Source organism: Miscanthus floridulus, chromosome 3 (genome assembly GCF_019320115.1).
Source record: "Miscanthus floridulus cultivar M001 chromosome 3, ASM1932011v1, whole genome shotgun sequence".
Lineage (NCBI taxonomy): Eukaryota > Viridiplantae > Streptophyta > Magnoliopsida > Poales > Poaceae > Miscanthus > Miscanthus floridulus.
Window position 1 is genome coordinate 109,029,883 of NC_089582.1, and position 16,626 is coordinate 109,046,508.

General features: G+C 47.4%; 2 protein-coding genes and 1 non-coding gene across 5 annotated transcripts; 1 reads left to right on the plus strand and 2 right to left on the minus strand.

Moving 5' to 3' along the window:
• Positions 1–23: 23 nt before the first annotated feature.
• On the plus strand, positions 24–9,179 carry LOC136546426 (uncharacterized). Its single transcript, XM_066538405.1, has 5 exons — positions 24–300; positions 604–780; positions 6,713–6,892; positions 7,939–8,082; positions 8,858–9,179. The coding sequence occupies exons 1-4, from the start codon at positions 184–186 to the stop codon at positions 8,077–8,079; spliced, it is 615 nt and encodes a 204-aa protein (XP_066394502.1). The 5' UTR covers positions 24–183; the 3' UTR covers positions 8,080–8,082; positions 8,858–9,179.
• A 165-nt stretch (positions 9,180–9,344) lies between these two features.
• Positions 9,345–9,417, minus strand: TRNAE-CUC (transfer RNA glutamic acid (anticodon CUC)). Its single transcript has one exon. It is a non-coding gene; the product is annotated as a tRNA-Glu (tRNA).
• Positions 9,418–13,447: 4,030 nt separating this feature from the next.
• Positions 13,448–16,143, minus strand: LOC136542053 (fatty acyl-CoA reductase 1-like). Of its 3 annotated transcripts, none has more exons than XM_066534321.1 (10): positions 15,962–16,143; positions 15,797–15,870; positions 15,440–15,642; positions 15,272–15,372; positions 14,993–15,185; positions 14,709–14,870; positions 14,516–14,597; positions 14,128–14,394; positions 13,921–14,045; positions 13,448–13,830 (listed from the first exon to the last, which is right to left on the minus strand). In XM_066534321.1, the coding sequence occupies exons 1-10, from the start codon at positions 16,038–16,040 to the stop codon at positions 13,662–13,664; spliced, it is 1,455 nt and encodes a 484-aa protein (XP_066390418.1). In that variant the 5' UTR covers positions 16,041–16,143; the 3' UTR covers positions 13,448–13,661. The 3 variants fall into 3 exon arrangements, with proteins under 3 accessions (XP_066390418.1, XP_066390417.1, XP_066390415.1); XM_066534320.1 differs by having other exon boundaries at positions 15,770–15,870; XM_066534318.1 differs by having other exon boundaries at positions 15,767–15,870.
• Between the last annotated feature and the right edge of the window lie 483 nt (positions 16,144–16,626).

The window sequence follows — 16,626 nt, forward strand, 5'->3', positions numbered from 1 at the left end:
GTCCCGTCAGAACTTTCGTCGCGGCCCCGCACTCGCTCGCCCACCCACGCGCCGGAGCAAGCCCGCAGAAGCACACTGCCGCATCGTCCGAAGAAGCCCCGAACCGCAACGCGATCGCAACAAAAACCAGCCGACGACCGACCGTTCGTATTCGTACAACCCTAAAAGAAGGGAAGGAGAGCAATGCCGGTGCGGCGGCCCAGGAAGGGCGACCGCCGGATCGACGCGGCCATCGACCACTTCGCCGCCATGGGATACGCCGCACACAAAGTTAGATCCGTCGTCGGTGGTCTCATCAAGGTGATTTTCGATTAGGTCTCTTCTCCCCCCCCCCCACCCCCCCCCCCCCCCCCCCCCCCCCCCCCCCCCCCCCCCCCCCCTAGAAGCAGCGTCGGTCTATGGCGGCACTATAGGGTTTGGCTTTCCTGTTTATCCCCGGATCGATCGGGGGTTAGAAATCCGCCTTTTTTTTTGGTGCCGTGAACAGCCAGTTGCAAGGCGTTCTCTTGTGTTTGCGGCGATCGGCGCTTCAATTTCGAGTGTGAATGAATGACTGCACTAGTTGATTGATCAGTTGTGGTTTTTTCTCTGCTATGGCTGTAGGTGTACGGGGGCCCTAGCCGTGATGTGTGGCGCCTACTGGAGGAAGGCTCCTACGAGGTTGTGCAAAACAGACTCCTGGAGATTGAGAAAGAGGAGAAGCAGAAGCAGGACGCGCAGCTGCTGCTGGATTATCACCAGCAGCAGGATGGCCAGCAAGTGGAGGATGAGCCTCCTCAGGTTGGGTGATTCCTCATTTCTTTTTGTTGTCTCTCTCAAATTCTCACTTTCTCATTTCAGAACAACATGCCCAATATGGATCGTTTATTACTGCTCATACTCTGAAAAACAAAAACCACCTGGTCTCTCCTTATCGAAAGACCCATTCATGGTTTGCCCAACATGTCTACTCAAAGACCCATCATCATCCATGGTTGCTCAGTTTTACCTAGTTTTAATTGTGAATTATAGACCATAGTATTCAGCAATTCGAATAAGAGGAGATTTGGACGTCTGAATCGTCCTGCAAACCAAGACACATCTTTTGTCCGTTAGCATTCATGCCCTGATGTCCCATTGTATCCGCTCTTATCACTTCGTTGGTACCAGTCCAAGTCCCACCTAACCAGGGTTAAGTGTGGGACTTCTGATAATATATTTTTTTTCAAGACCTCATGTTAGAGGCGTATGTCATGGGCCTACCTAGTGTCTAACAGCCACGCTCAGTTAGAGGCAAATCTGTTCAGTCTTTATTATTTAGCTGATTGGTTTAATTTGGAAGGTTGAAGGAATAATAGGAAAGAAGAGAGGAATTATAGAGAGTGGTTAGCCAGGGAGGCTATTTATCTGTAACCCGTATTAGAGGCAAGCCGGAATTAGAAGGAAAAGCCTTCTCTCTTGCTCGGTCGTGGGCAAGGCCTCCGGCCAACCCCCTCTCCCTCTCAACCCAATCCGCCACCATAACGTCCAGTATCATAGATGCCAGGTTTTGATGAGGGCAGCCGAAGGTGCCACTGACACTGCCGCCGGATCCCATCTCCAAGGCGCTGGCCGACCTCGCCCAGCAGATGTCGTCTCTTTGGGCGCACCTAGAGGCCCTGGAATCCCGACCGTCGGCGACCGCCACCACCATGCCGCCGGTGTTCCCCTACGGCTTGCCGGCGCACCCCTCGTCGTTCTCCATCGGAAGCCCTCCTCTCTTCCCTGTGCGGTGCGGACTAGTAGGCATCCGGTGGGGATAAGGCATGGGTCACGGGCAGGTGTGCACCATGTAGCGCCGCTGCATTCCGCAATCGGCTGCTGCGGGGTCGCCTTCGTTGGTCACTATTATGGCTCGACCACCTTTGCCGCCTTCTCAGTGATGCGCATGCTGACTAGAGATGGCAACGGGGACATCCCCGACGGGGAGTGACAGACCGTCCCTGTCCTCGCCCCCGTCCCCATCCTCGATTTCCCTCATTTTCCCCGCTCCCCGGCCCCGATCCCTGTCTCGGGGAAGACTTTCTCCCGTCCCTGACCCCGATTGGTGTTTCGGGGCCTCGACAGGTCTGACATCCCCGAAGTGAAGCACGCTCATTCAGAGCAGAGGATTGAGGGGAAGAGGACCGCAGGAGATTGAATTTGAGAAGGACGGAGGAGCAGCCGGGCTGAAGACTAGAATCTGGGGAGGATGGAGGAGGAAAAGGGAATCAGCATGAGGATTGGGAAAGAGGGTCGAAGCAACACCGCAAAAGCAAGAGCAAGCATCGCCATGGGAGGAAGAAGGACAACATCACCTTGGACTTGGGCGTCGTAGCGTCGGTGTTGAGGGCTCGGCCACTGGCGCATCGCAGAGTTGCATGGAGGTAGAGAACCGCGACTCCGTGGTCGCAAGGGTGACAGAGAAGGCGAAAGCGGCGGCTACCGGTGGGAGTCTGGGAGAGGAGCAATGATGCTTGGGTTTCATGGTATATATATCAATGCCGTGGGATTAGGTTGAAAATACTCTTGCTAGGCTTCTTTTGGCCTATCTTCTTGGGCCCCCGACGGATTTCGGGGAATGGGAGTTGTAGAATGTCCCACCCCCGCTTCACTCGACAGGGCTGACTTTTGGCCCGTTAAGCTCCCTGCGGGGAGGAAATTTGGTCCATTTTGATCCCCTAATGGATGAATTCCCCGTCGGGTATCGGGGATCGAGGCCCCGTTGCCATCCTTAATGCTGATGGAGCAGATAGGCGGAGCTCCATTTTCCTCGGCAAGATGCATAGCTCAGTTGCTGACTTGCTGTGCCTAGCTCATCCGTTCGGATGGGGCTGGGTCTGGGTTCGTGGCTTGGGCTGGATGTGGTGGCCAAGCTGCATGGGCTGCTGTGCTCTTGTTTCTTCAAGACTTCAGCCCATGTGCGGACTACTCCATGGCATCCAGGTGGCTATACGTGTGCGATTATTGCGTTCAGACGGTGTCCACCTTCCATCGAGGAGGCCGCCAAAATAAAGATTCCAAATCTATTTCAGGTCGAGAATAATAAACTGAGCCGAGATGTAAAATGCTTGTTTTTAAGTGTTAGGTTTGTGTCGAGTCAAGTTATTGTTATGAGCTGGTTAGGTTGCAGCTCGAGGATGAGTTGCTTGTGAGGCAGGGGTGATGTTAGAGGCGTATGTTGTCATGCGGGGCAAGAGATTCACCCGTAGAGCAAAGAAGGCAGACAAGAATTAGAAGGTAAATCCTTCCCTCTTGCTTGGCCGTGGGCAAGCCCCTCGGCCAGTGCCCCCTCTCCCTCTCAACCCGAGCCGCCGCCATAACAAGCAGCCAATGGTGCGCCGCCATTGTCGGATCCCATCGCCATGGCGCTGGCCAACCTCGCCCAATAGATTCTCTGTGGGCGCGCCTAGGCCCTGCCATGCCGCCGTTGTTCCCCTGCGGCTGGTTAGGCTTTGGGATGACAACCGTCTCCATGGCAGATTCGAAGATGAAGGTGCCCACCAGGTATTGGCGGCGGTGCGGCTGTAGGCTGCTGCTCGCGGCCTGCTAGCGTGTAGACGGGTGCAGGAGATGCGCGATCTACAGCTGATTCAGCCCTAGACCATTTCACAGCTTCTCCAAGTTGCGCATCGCCACGCGGAGGACCTTCATCTTGTTCGTCACATTGGGGATCTGGGGTATACGTTCCCCCCCTCCGGCGACAGGCAGCGGACATGCTGTATTGTTGTTTCCCGCGCGAGCTGCGAGCTTAGAGTCTGCGGTGGAGGCGGTTGGGGAAGCGAACCCCTCCTCGCTGTTCTCCATTGGAAGCCCTCCTCTCTTCCCTGTGCTACATGGACCAGCAGGCATCCGGCGGGGAGAAGGTGCACACCGCATAGCGCCGCCGCATTCCGCCATCGACTGCCTGCGGGGCGCCTCCGCTGGTTGGTGTTGCGGCATGGCCACCTTGCTGCCTTCTTGGTGATGCGCATGCTGACGGCGCAGACAGGCGGAGCTCCATTTTCCTCAGCAAGATGCGTGGCTGCAGTTGTTGTGCCTAGCTCATCCGTTCAGATGGGACTGGGTCTGGGCTTGTGGCTCGGGCTGGATGTGGTGGCCAAGCTGCGTGGGCTGCTATGCTCTTGTTTCTTCAATACGTCAGCCCATGTGCAGACTGCTCCATGGGATCCAGGTGGTTATACGTGTGCAATTATTGCGTTCAGACGGTGTCCACCTTCCATTGAGGAGGCCGCGAAAATAAATAGTCCAATCTATTTTAGGTCGAGAATCATAAAATGAGTCGAGATGTAAAAGGCTTGTTTTTAAGTGTTAGGTTTGTGTCGAGTTGAGTTATTGTTATGAGCTGGTTAGGTTGCAGCTCGAGGATGAGCTGCTTATCCAGGAGGGGTGTAGTGTTAGAGGCATATGTTGTCATGTGGGGCAAGAGATTCACCGGTAGAGCAAAGAAGACAAGCTCAGCAAATCAGGAAAGTGGCAAGATTGGTGCCAAATTGAGGGCAATCCTGGGTGCACCATTAGCTGGTGCAAATTTAGAAGCTTAGCAAGAGTGATTGAGACAGAATTAAGTGGTGATTGGGCTGCCTAATGGCTATGTATACCGTGAGCTACCATGAGAATAAGCAAGCAGGAATTAGAAGGAAAATCCTTCTCTCTTGCCCTCCGGCAAGGCCCTCCGGCCAGCCCCCTCTCTCCCTCTCAACCCTAGCCACCACCATAACACCTCACAGGACACCTGTGTATTTTCATGTTAAAAAGAAGTTGTTCATACAACCATTGCATATGTGCAGACTTAATGGGTTGGTAGCTTAATCCAACAACAACAACAACAACAACAACAAAGCCTTTAAGTCCCAAATAAATTGTTGGTAGCTTAATCCAGGAGAAAAAAAAAAGATGCCATTAGTGGCTAGAATGACAAAATAAACTGAGCAATTTAGTAAAGGAAAAAGTCTACTTAATCCCCCACCTATCATAGTTGGTCTACTTCACCCCCTCAACTATGAAACCGTCTGTTTTACCCCCTGAACTATCTAAAACCGTCTGTTTTACCCTATGAAGCGGTTTTCAGCGGAGGGTTTGCTACAGTAACAGTGGGTTTGCTACAGTGACAGTTGGTTTGCTACAGTTCCCGTGGTTTTGAATTTCCTTTTTTAATTTATTTTCGGTGAATTTTTGAAAAATCATAGAAAAATCATAAAATAAAAAATCTAATTTTATTGGACTCCACATGAGTAGATCTACATAGTGAATATATAATACGGTATACTTTAGTACAAAATTTTTACTATAGCCTTAGATTAATTGGAAAATTCAATTTTGTCTGTAATTAATTAGAATTTATCTATAACTAAGTTATACATAGTCCAATGAGTACGGAATTTTTATTATAATTCAAGCATACAATAATTAGCGTACCATAAAAATTTCACCACAATTGGACCATAGAAGCTGCAGCTATGAATTATTCCAATTAATTACAGATAAAATTAGATTTTCCAATTAATCTAAGGCTACAGTAAAAATTTTGTACTAAAGTATACCGTATTATATATTCACTATGTAGATCTACTCACGTGGAGTCCAATAAAATTAGATTTTTTATTTTATGATTTTTCTATGATTTACTATGATTTTTCAAAAATTCACCGAAAATAAATAAAAAAGGGGAAATCCAAAACCGCGGGTACTGTAGCAAACCCACCGTTGCTTAGCAAACCCGGTGTTACTGTAGCAACCCGCCGCTGAAAACCACCCCAGGAGGTAAAACAGACGGTTTTAGATAGTTCAGGGGGTAAAACAGACGGTTTCATAGTTGAGGGGGTGAAGTAGATTAACTATGATAGGTGGGGGGTTAAGTAGACTTTTTCCATTTAGTAAAATATGACATCTTGCACACACTCCTAAGTGCTACAAGCAACCTGCTTCACCTATCCTCCACTGCAAGGCTTCTTCTCTGGTGTTTTATATCTAACTGGGATTGTGCCACATTTTGTTTGACAAACTATTCTGCTCTTTATCTCTTTCCAAGCGCACAAAATCATCATTGTATCAATATGGTTGGTGGGTAGTTCTGAAAGAACTGATTTCACCACCAAATAACTTCAAGTTCATATTAATTTTTGTTTCAAGCCAACAATCTTACTTCCGTATGTGTCCATGAACATTCGAATGCCTAGGTATGCAACGTGAACTAGTGTAAATGAAAAGTTTTATATCATTCTAAAGTAAATATAGTGATCATTTTGTGTTTGTATAATAATATATCTTGGATATCGCTATGACTTTCGGTATTACTATGTTTTCAGGGCCATTAAGTCCCTTACACTACAATGATGATGCCAAAGTTGATACTGGCACAATGCAGCAAACTGAAAGTTAACCAACTGACAGTCTGTTGTTTCTTCTACCTAAAGACCTTTGGGTCATTATTCATTAATTTATGATTACGGTTTCTGTTGTCATCCAATCGACACATGCTTATGCATGTTGTGGAATTCTCAAATAGGATGATATAAATTTCAACACTGGTAGAATGCAGAAAACTAAAAAAAGAACGGTAAACAAACTGTCATGCCATAATACAGACATTTTTCTCTAAGCAGAAACTCCGAGTCAAATATATGATTATGATTTATGTTATCTATTTGATGATGCATATGCATGTTGTGAAATTGCTAATGCGTTCAATTCAATATGTTTTGTACATTTGTAGCACCAAGAACCAGCAGCAGACGAGCAAGTGGAAGACCCTATGTTCATTGAACCACAAGATACCATATCAATTTCAAATGAGGCACCCGCAGAGACTAAGTCAGCAGATAAGGAAGTGGAAGACCCTATGTTCATTGAACCACCTGTTCGTGAAGCTGCATTGCCACTTAGGGGGTGTTTGGTTCAACTTCCAACCGGCTGTAGCTTCTCCAGAAGTCAAAAAGCTAACTAAAGGGGTTTGGATAGACCAACAGCTTCTCCAAAAGCTAGCTTTTGCCCAGTTCAATTTTCACAACAGGGGGGAGGCTGCTTTCACCGGCTGTAGCTTCCTCATTTTTATCAAAATTACCCACAATGCCATCCATTATGAAGAAAATGGTTCGTTCTTTTCCCCGCCGCCGCGACTTCCTCCGCTCCGTGCCGCCGCGATTCCTCCGCGCCGCGCTGCCCAGCTACCTCGCCGGCGCGCAGGCTCGTTCCCCGACGACCAGAGCGAGCGCCACCCTGCCTCCGGCGGCCAGCACGGGGTATGCGGGAGCTCCGCCGCTACCGCCTCGGGCGCGCGCGCGGGAGCCCCGAATGCCGGCAATCCAACACCGGCGGCCCTCCCTCAGCTCCTCCTCGGCGGCCGGCACCTCCCTCCCTCGACAACCAGAGCGAGCGCCACCCTGCCACCGGCGGCCAGCACAGGGCGTGCGGGAGCTCCGCCGCTGCCGCCTCGGGCGGGCGCGCGCGCGGGAGGCCCGACGGCCGCGGCCTTCCCTCAGCTCCTCATCGGCGGCCGGCACCTCCCTCCCTCGGCCCTTCCCTCCGCCCCTCCCAACCCTCCCCGCGTGGCGCAGGTGGCTCCGGCCCTCCTCGTCGCGGCACAGGAGGCTCCGCCCCTCCACGGCCCTCCCCAACGCGGCGCGGACAAGCTCCGCCCCTCCCGGCGTAGGCGCGAGTGGATCCGGCCCTCCCCGGCGTAGGCATGAGCGGATTCGTACGTCCCCGTGGTGGGTGCGGCCAGCTCCGGCGAGCACGGCCATCCCCATGGTGGCTAGAGGATGAAGAAGCAGTGTGTGTATGACATGTGGGGCGCGCCTGTCAGTGTGAGAAGTTTTCTAAAAGCCACAGCTATTCAACCAAATGGACTTTTCTAAAAGCCACAGCCCTCAATCCACAGCAGCTTTTCGAAAAGCCACAGCTCACAGCAGCTTTTCCAAAATCCATAGCTCAACCAAACAGGGCCTTAATGTTGCTAGAAGAACTGGTCCAACGCGACCCTGCTATGGGTGGCTTAGTGAGTCAGAAGATGAGGAAGAGGAACAATCTACTGGTCAAAAACATGAGGTGCGTGTTCTAAGTCCAGGAGAGCGAGCCCAGTAGATGGTATGTGCACCCTATTACTATGCTATTGTTGAGTTGTTACTTAAACCAAATTTCTATAAATAGTCAACATCTTGAATTTTATGCCCACTGTGACTTTGATCCAAAGATGGTCACTATATGGCTTATGATCTCCTTAATTATGAACTATGCATGCCATTGTCACCATGAACACGATACTAGCCATATATCACATAGCAAGGCAGGCATGCACTATTGAAACCTCCTTGTAATCAATAAGCTATTAAGCTACAAGATAGTCAATGGTGTTCTTCTGAGAAACAAACTAGCCAGTATACGATCTCGAAGATGCTGCTGCAGTGGTTGAGAATGTCAAAAATATTTGGTAGAGAGAGAAAAAGTATACACTGATGTTACTATTGAGCAAAGTAGAGTCATGATTTTTGATTCTATGATATAGCAGTGCAGGACATATTTGAGGGTTTTTAAAACTAAAGACCTACTGGACATTGAATTGAAACCCCCAGAAGCCTCCAGTACACATAGTCTAGAATGACGGGAGAGCAGTGACACAAGTGGTTGGAGATCGTGCGCTGCGAGCTAGCCTCTTGAACTCTCGCTAGCGTTTTTCTTTTCATGGTTATCTTTCATCAGTTTTGAATATAATATGCTCCTCGCTCGATTTGGATTGCCGTTGGACACACCCTTATTGCTAAATGCTGATCCCTATGCCATATCAGGATTGCCATCTATTCTATGTTCATCTAAAATCGTTTTGCTTGTTCTAATCACTAATCCTTGTTTCTGATTTTGACAGAGTGGCTGATACCAACCTGGCAAGGTCCATGATGCTCCACTAAAGATGCAGAAGTCCAATGCTGTGTTTTTGGTGTCGCGGAAACAAAAAAAAAAAAAACTGAGTTTCAGAAGCCTTTTACACAAGGCTACCAGTCTAGCAGAAGTATCTGACTATATAGAACGTGTGCTTGATGTTGATGATGAGTGTTAAGTACTCTAATAAATAACAATATAGAATGTGTGTAAGTAGAGCATGTTCCGCCAGTTTAAATAAGAGCCAACTTTGATTGAAGCAGTCTGCAGTGACATAATTTTAGCAGCTGAGAATAAGAGCTTAACTTTGATTGAAGTAGTGGCATAATTTTAGAAGGTGAGATGAGATGATGTTTAATCCAATAATCTAGGCGTTGAAATGCTTATGCATTCGTGGAAAAAGGTGTTGATAGGAGAGCGATTACAGTGCTGGTCTCTCACTGCCTTTGTTCTGTCAGTGCAAAAAGAAAAATTTCCGTTGCCGGGACTCGAACCCGGGTCTCTCGGGTGAGAGCCGAGTATCCTAACCAGCTAGACTACAACGGATTGTGTGGGAAGTTCTTCTGTATTAATTTTATATCCAAACATAAATATTAAAATCGATGAGGCACCACACCCTGTACAGATTGATAATCAGCAAAATGCTACTGCTAAAATCTTCGCATTGTTGTCTAGTCCTTGTATTCCTGGGAATTAAACAAGGCCGGAAGGCCCCTCCAAGATTTTTATGCATTTTATTATTTTCTTTCTGCATTTTCACAGTCATAGATTCTTTTTTTTTGGATAAGGTAGTCATAGATTTCTTGGTCCTGTACCAGAAACAACAAACAAAGAGCACTGCAAATGAAGACTGCCTGGAAACAGGAGAGGGCGAGGCCACAGCCTGAACCCTATGCCTCTCAATTTACCTCCGCAATGGCGCAACACACCCAGAGGGCCAGAGGCAGAGGACTCGAGGAGAGCAGAGCACGGCCGGTTTTCTCTCACTAGGACTGTCTGGTTGAAGGCCGATGCTTGCAGAGGGAGTCCACAAGAATCTCGTCATGGCACAAATGGCCTGTGTGCTTGCTGCATGCCTTTCTGCTTTCCGTCAAATGTTTTATGCTACCTCTATGTTTAAGAATCCGTGAAACCTTCGCATCTTCGATCTGACCACGATCAGATAGATGTCTGGGATGCTCGATGAGAATGGTGAGGCCTTTTTGAGCCTCGCCAGAGCACACGACCCTGAAACTCATGTTTGTGTCTCACGGCACATCTAGAAAGCTAGCAGTGTTCTTCTATTTGGATTTGCTATTCTAGTACTACTATACTCGTATATACTCCACTTGATATACTAGCGCGGTAGCCCGCGCCCATTTTCAAGGAGCACCCGGCACATGCCCACTTCACCCATCCAAATATCCGATGGCTCGCCTCGGCATGCGCGCGCTCCGGCAGGCCGCTGGCGCGACCCCGACCACCAACCGCGCCCGCACGCACGTCCCCGCACCGCGCGCGCGGCTCTGCCTCTGCTTCACCTCCCGGCGTATATGTAGCCCGCCGCTTTCCTCGCTCCCGTCAGCCCGTGTCCTGCCGTAGCCTAGCATTAGCGCACCCGAGCTAGCCAGTTGGATCGCCAAGCCCAAGAGGCCGAGAAGACGCACGTATGTCTCGCGCGCTCGCGTTTGCGGTCCTTCTCCTGGCCGCCGCCGCGGTGGCGCCGCTGGCCTGCGCCAACGGCGTGGAGTCCATCCCCGGCGCCAAGGAGTCCGCGAGCGCCGGGTCCAGCGGCGCCAAGGTGTTCGACGACACGGCGGTCGGCGCCGACCCCGACCCCTCCCCGGCCAGCGGCCTGCCGGCTGACCCGGCGCCCGACGCGCGCCCCTAAGGCCACGGCCACGCACCGTCGTCGTCCCGGTTTCCTCCGTGTACGCTTCACGCGTCAGTACTCTTCTCGTTCTCGCGTTGGTAAGACGTAGTAGTACTTGCATGAAGTCATTCATGGACACCACGCGCCTTGTACATGTCCCTGGAATGTTCAACCTGCATGTGTTTTGCTTGCGAGCGTTTTTCTTTAGTTAGTCGTCGATCGATCCTGAATATGAATCCGTCACGTAGCAGTGAGCTGAGCATTCTGCTGTCAGTGTGGAAATGCCACTCTGACGCTTGGGTTCCATTCCATGTAGCTCCAGCCAGGCCACCGGTGTGAAATAAATTGGATATTTGATTGATGAAAACACAGCTTATGTATGTTTGTTTTGAGATCGACGCTGCCGTCTCCATGTTTGCACAGCATGACGATCGAAGCCATGCTGAATATTCAGAAAGCTATCTTCTTCGTCTGGTTCCCCTCTTCCTCCTGGAGTTCTTGATGTATCCTCCTCTCTTCTACCTGAAGTCTCTTTGCTGTATCTCTGGAACCTTCTAGTACCTTCTTCTAGCATCTCTTTCCCTGCTTTGCTTCCTATTCTCCACTCTCTCTCGCGCGCGTACTGTATCGGGTTGCTAACAGTGAAGTCCTGATTCATATGGAGTATACATACATTCATCGGGTCCCAGAAGATCAACACAAACTCAGGACGATCGATCAAACTTTTTCCGCAGAGAGTAAAGTCCATGTGAGAGCTTGATCAATGCCAGCTTTCATCCAACACAACTCCATGCATGCGTACAGAAACGAAGTCGATTTTATACAGCTTGCATTGCCATGGACAACGAATTTGAGTATTTAAGTACTCGCGCCTGCTGTACCTGTACCCATCCATTTCTTTGGCCTTTCTCAATTTAATATGTCAGAGGATCTTGCGGAATATCATCTCATATTCTCATCTCAACGCGAGATGCTCGATCTGTGGCATGCCTTGAATTTGAATATACTTTAGACTCCATCAACGGAGACGCTTATCTGTAAAGTGACCACACACAGTGATTAATATATGATACACGACATTACCATGGTAAGCATGGCGCCCTTAATATAGTACGCACCACAGTATTTTTTTTCCTCTCTCAGCTCGACTGACTGGTTTAAACTCATCACAGGTCTACCTCGTGGAACCCTGTTATGCGGTTTATGCTTTATACTAGATTTTTACACTACTCAGGATCATGTCTTGCATTGCATTGACAAATCTGTGGGCAAGATGATTGAGCTATCATAAGTTTTCAGAATGGGTTGTCGAAACTGTCGATCACTCATGGTTAGGGTGCTGGTTTAAGGCCATGTTTAGTTCTCACCAAATCCAAACTTTCGCACTATGCAAAAAGAAGATTCCCCGTCACATCAAACTTACGGTACATGCATGTAGTATTAAATGTTGATGAAATCGAAAACTAATTACACAGTTTGGTTGTACTTTGCGAGATGAACGTTTTGAGCCTAATTAGTCAACGATCGGACAATTATTACCAAATACAAAAAAAAAACGCTACAGTGCGCTACAGTACCAGGAAAATTTTGGCGGCGCCGATTCCAGGCGTAACTAAACATGGCCTAAGTGCGATCCAATATATTGATTATGTATCTCTTCTGACTGGCAGCATTAAGGAAAGTCTTGGTATCAGTCGTTGTAGATTATGACTGGCATGACACATCGTTCAAAGAGTACATTCTGCATACTGAGCCTGTGTGTTTTTCAATCTCACGGTTCAAATGCTACCCAAAAGTACTGTTACATGGTGACTTTTGTGGAGTAATGTGGTGGATTCCTGACAAATGGAGTTCTAGCATGGCGGTTTTTGCACACAGGACAGATGATTCATTTCAAATGGAAGTTCAATGGGAATTTTAGGGAGGCTCTGTTTCTTTGACACACCTTGTCTGTATTCTTCTAGAGCCTAGCCCTTGTTGCTTTTGCTATCCTTGATTCATATTCCATGACACCAGGAATGTAAATTTCCATAAATAACTTCTCCCAATTGATGAACTTGATGTCACAGGGGATCATATCTCTGTCTCTTTCATTCATCATCGCGATAAGGTTCTGCGTGTTGGAGTCATCAAACCTGCAAGTGCAGCACAGGGGCACAAAATGGGAACAATTCTCGATAAAGAAATGGCCTACATTTTCTTCTTGGAGCTATGCCAATCTTACCTCCCTTTGAATAACGTGACTGGGCAGTATGCCTCTGCAACAGCCACTGTTACATCATATTCTCTCTTGAGCCTAATATTGTAAAAAAAAATTGCACTGATATTGTAAAAGGAAAAGGCTCACGTGAGGGGTGAGTGGAAGAAAACTAACTTCCATCTAGGTGAATGGGAAGATTCCTGAGAGGTGCCTGGCCGCCTGCTTCCTCAGCATCCGCTCCGAGGAAAAGGCCTTTAGGTCAGCTTCATAGATACAAGAAAAAAGTGGGTTCAATTCTTGTGTACGATTAACTTTCGAGAAAAAGACCTTTAGGTCAGATTTCTAGACAAACTGCAGTTGAAATACGAAAGAAATTGGCTTGATTCTTGTGTAAGACTGGGAGGTCTGTAATACCACATGAATATGCGTTGTCTGCAATGTGATTATGCTTTGTCTTTTTGCATGGGTACAAATCGATGGATTTACTGTAGCATACAGCAAAAAGCACAGAAACCATAGAGATCTGCATTACAGGCATGCACCCATAGTTTTTATTGCCACAGTATAAAAACATGCCGGATCCAATGTTTGAAAAGAACAGTGAGCAGATATGTAGCATGGTGAATTTTGTACAATGCTGTGAAGTATTTGTTAGAATTTATATGGCCAGTAACAGTATTTGTTTCAAATGGGAGTTAGGTTCCATGAGACTGATTTTCAGAGCTTGTGTTAACTCTTTTAAAGCCTTGCCCTTGTTGCTTCCCTTGATTCACATTCCATGACACTAGGGAAGTGGATTTCCATGAGGTACTTCTTCCAATTAATGAACTTGCTATCACAGGGGATCAGTTCTCTGTCTCTTTCGTTCAAAAACGTGATAAGCCTCTGCATGTTGGAGTCATCAAACCTGCAAATTCAGAACAAGGGTAAAAAATGGGAACAGCTCCTAATCAGGAAATGGTTCGTGGTTTCCTTCTTGGAGCTATCTCTACCCTACCTCCTCTTGAAGAATGTGCCTGATTGGAACACTTCTGCAACAGCCACTGTGAAATTGTACTCTCTCTTGAGATGGTTGTATCTGTCTTGCTCCTCAGCGGTAGATAATCCGTGGCGTACCATATCCTGCAACTGAAAATAATGACATGCTCTGGGAGAAAATAGCCACAAAATTCAATGCTGAAGTTATATTTAATTAAAAACTAACCTCCAAAGGCATCTTGTAGTGTATGTCCATGTGTTCATAGAAGCTGTCCATAGTTGCTGGCACAACCAGCTGCTTCACCTTGATTACCTCTCCCTCTGCACTAACAAATGGTCTCTCCAAGAAGTATCTGAACATTGCATGTACCAGATCGCCAATCTTGAGAGGGTTGCGCATGGAAGAACCAATATGGTAGATCAAGTCTAATGGTCCTTGAGGGTGGCAACTGATGATACAAAGCATCGCATTGACCACAATGTCTGCAGGTACCTATAAGTCATACATATAAAATAATCACTTGTAATGATTTAAACTAGTGTAGCCTCTATGATAACCTAGTTCCCTCTACAACTCAATTCTTCAAGCTGAATACAGGAAGAGTGTATCGTACTATGTCCATGATAGTTGTGACATCTCCAGGAAGAAACTTTAGATGCCCCTTACCATAGTTAGTAACCCATATGTCAATTGTTCTGCATCGGTTTCACACAGTATATTTGAAAGTGAGTTGCCTATGATGACAGAATGGAAGTTCTTGAAGCAATCAAGTGAGAACATGTGGTTCAGGATGCTGAGAAACTGACTTGATTCCTTCTATCCATCCAGCAAAAGGCTCCATCAACGTGCTTGTTGTGGAAGTTGGGCGGACGATGACGATTGGGAGCCGTGATCTGTGTTCATATGCCAGCATCTCAGCCATTGCCTTTGTAAAAACATAGGTGTTCATCCATCCAAACTTCCGAGCCCTGTTTAGTCACCACAGAGATTTTGAGACATCATTCTGGATGGTGCATCATGTATGAAAGTGAAACTATTTAGATTGAATTGTGCATGTGATGATAAAAAATTCAAAATATAGAGGTGAGACCTTTCTGTTCCAATCTTCTTCATGGTGTGTCTTATAGTATCTTCTGAAGCACTGCTGCAAACTAGCTCTTCCAGCTTCGCCTCTGCAAATGCTATTTCTTCTGAAATATCTAATTCTGATTGGCCATCATAACTCCTGTTCTGTTGAAGTGGCTTCTCCAACACGACTCCTGATTTCTTTGAATTAACGTAAGCTGAAATTTTATAAGAGCTCTCTCATTTAACAAGAAATCCCTTTTTGTTGATGGAAGCAAACTGATGCAAAATTTTCAGGTCTCACCAGTTGACACAAGAAGAACGAGCTCTAGCTTTACACATCTCAATGCGACCTCCAGAATATGCTTCATGCCCATGGTGTTTATCGCCAAAGCTGTATCATATCTGCACTTATGAGTTATGATTAGTGGCAGCAACATGAACACATCTGAGAGTAGCCTGCTCTACCAACCTTTCTCTGAAGTTAACTGCAGCAGCCATGTGGATGATGATATTTGTTTCTTTCACTATATCTTCAGCAAGATCAACATTCCCTATACCCAAATTGTTCAGTGAGACATCTCCTGCCACCGGGAAGATCTTGTCCCAGAACCATGAAGTGAAATGATTTTGGTACTTCTCTCGCAAAGACAGAAATATCTGAAGTTGCATAATCTGACATGACAGGTAATAGGACCAAGGAAAAAACTTAATTAATCACACAACTTAATCACAATACGCTAAAGTCCCTAAGACGATGCGAGATATGAACACAGAGCAACGAAGAGAAGAGGACGACCACGGATCGGACTCGCTCCGTTGCAGAAACCTGGTTAGGGGCGCGCACGAGGAGGTACAGCCGCTTCACCCGCGGCTGCAGCCGCAGGATCTTCTCTACAAGAACTGCAGCTCATAACCCAACGAAGCATGAAATTTCGGTCGCAGAACCCCCCTCCAACAACAAACTAGTAAAGATTCAAGCCGTTGCCGTTACGTTTCGCTATGAATCCGGTGGCGCCCGTGATGAGGACCGTCTTGCCGTGAAGGCGCTCCGCGACCCCGGCGGGTTCCATGGCGAGCAGGACGCCAATGGCGTGCTTTGTGTCTCCCTACTCCCGAAGTCCCGAGACGAGTAGTAATGGTTGTGGGGCTGGGCTATCCCCTATCGGGGACGCCGGATTGTGAAAAAATCGGAAAGTTTTCTCCTTGACGGGCCGTACAACTTAACGTGTCAGGTGTTTAGTCAGGTGTAAAGTTATCGATATCACTTCCGGTCGTATGGGCTATTCGGATCCTGATAAAAAATAAATTATAGACTTTATTAAACCATAAGATGAATTTATTAAGTCTAATTAATCTATTATTAGCACATATGCTATTATAGTATTTTATTGTCAAATCATAAACTAATTAAGCTTAAAAGATTCTTTTTAGAAAATAGTTATAATTAATTATTTATTTAGTCTATATTTAATAATCTGTGTGTCCAATATTCGATGGACATCACTTAAACTTTTGGGGAGAAACTGTTTGCCTCAGTCAACATTGCGTCGTGCAGCGTGTCGCATAGCATACATTGGCAGGTGGGACCCACTCCACGGAGGAGTAGACGGACCCACCAGGCATTCCCATCTCGCGCCGCGCGACAGATCACAAATC

Coding starts and splice junctions, on each gene's coding strand:
- LOC136546426 (XM_066538405.1), top strand. CDS start 184: ATGCCGGTGCGGCGGCCCAGGAAGGGCGACCGCCGGATCGACGCGGCC. Junction 781..6,712: donor TGGAGGATGAGCCTCCTCAG/GTTGGGTGATTC, acceptor GTACATTTGTAG/CACCAAGAACCAGCAGCAGA. Junction 6,893..7,938: donor TGCCACTTAGGGGGTGTTTG/GTTCAACTTCCA, acceptor TCAACCAAACAG/GGCCTTAATGTTGCTAGAAG.
- LOC136542053 (XM_066534318.1), bottom strand. CDS start 16,040: ATGGAACCCGCCGGGGTCGCGGAGCGCCTTCACGGCAAGACGGTCCTC. Junction 15,186..15,271: donor CGTTCTTCTTGTGTCAACTG/GTGAGACCTGAA, acceptor ATAAAATTTCAG/CTTACGTTAATTCAAAGAAA. Junction 14,871..14,992: donor AAGAAGATTGGAACAGAAAG/GTCTCACCTCTA, acceptor GTGACTAAACAG/GGCTCGGAAGTTTGGATGGA.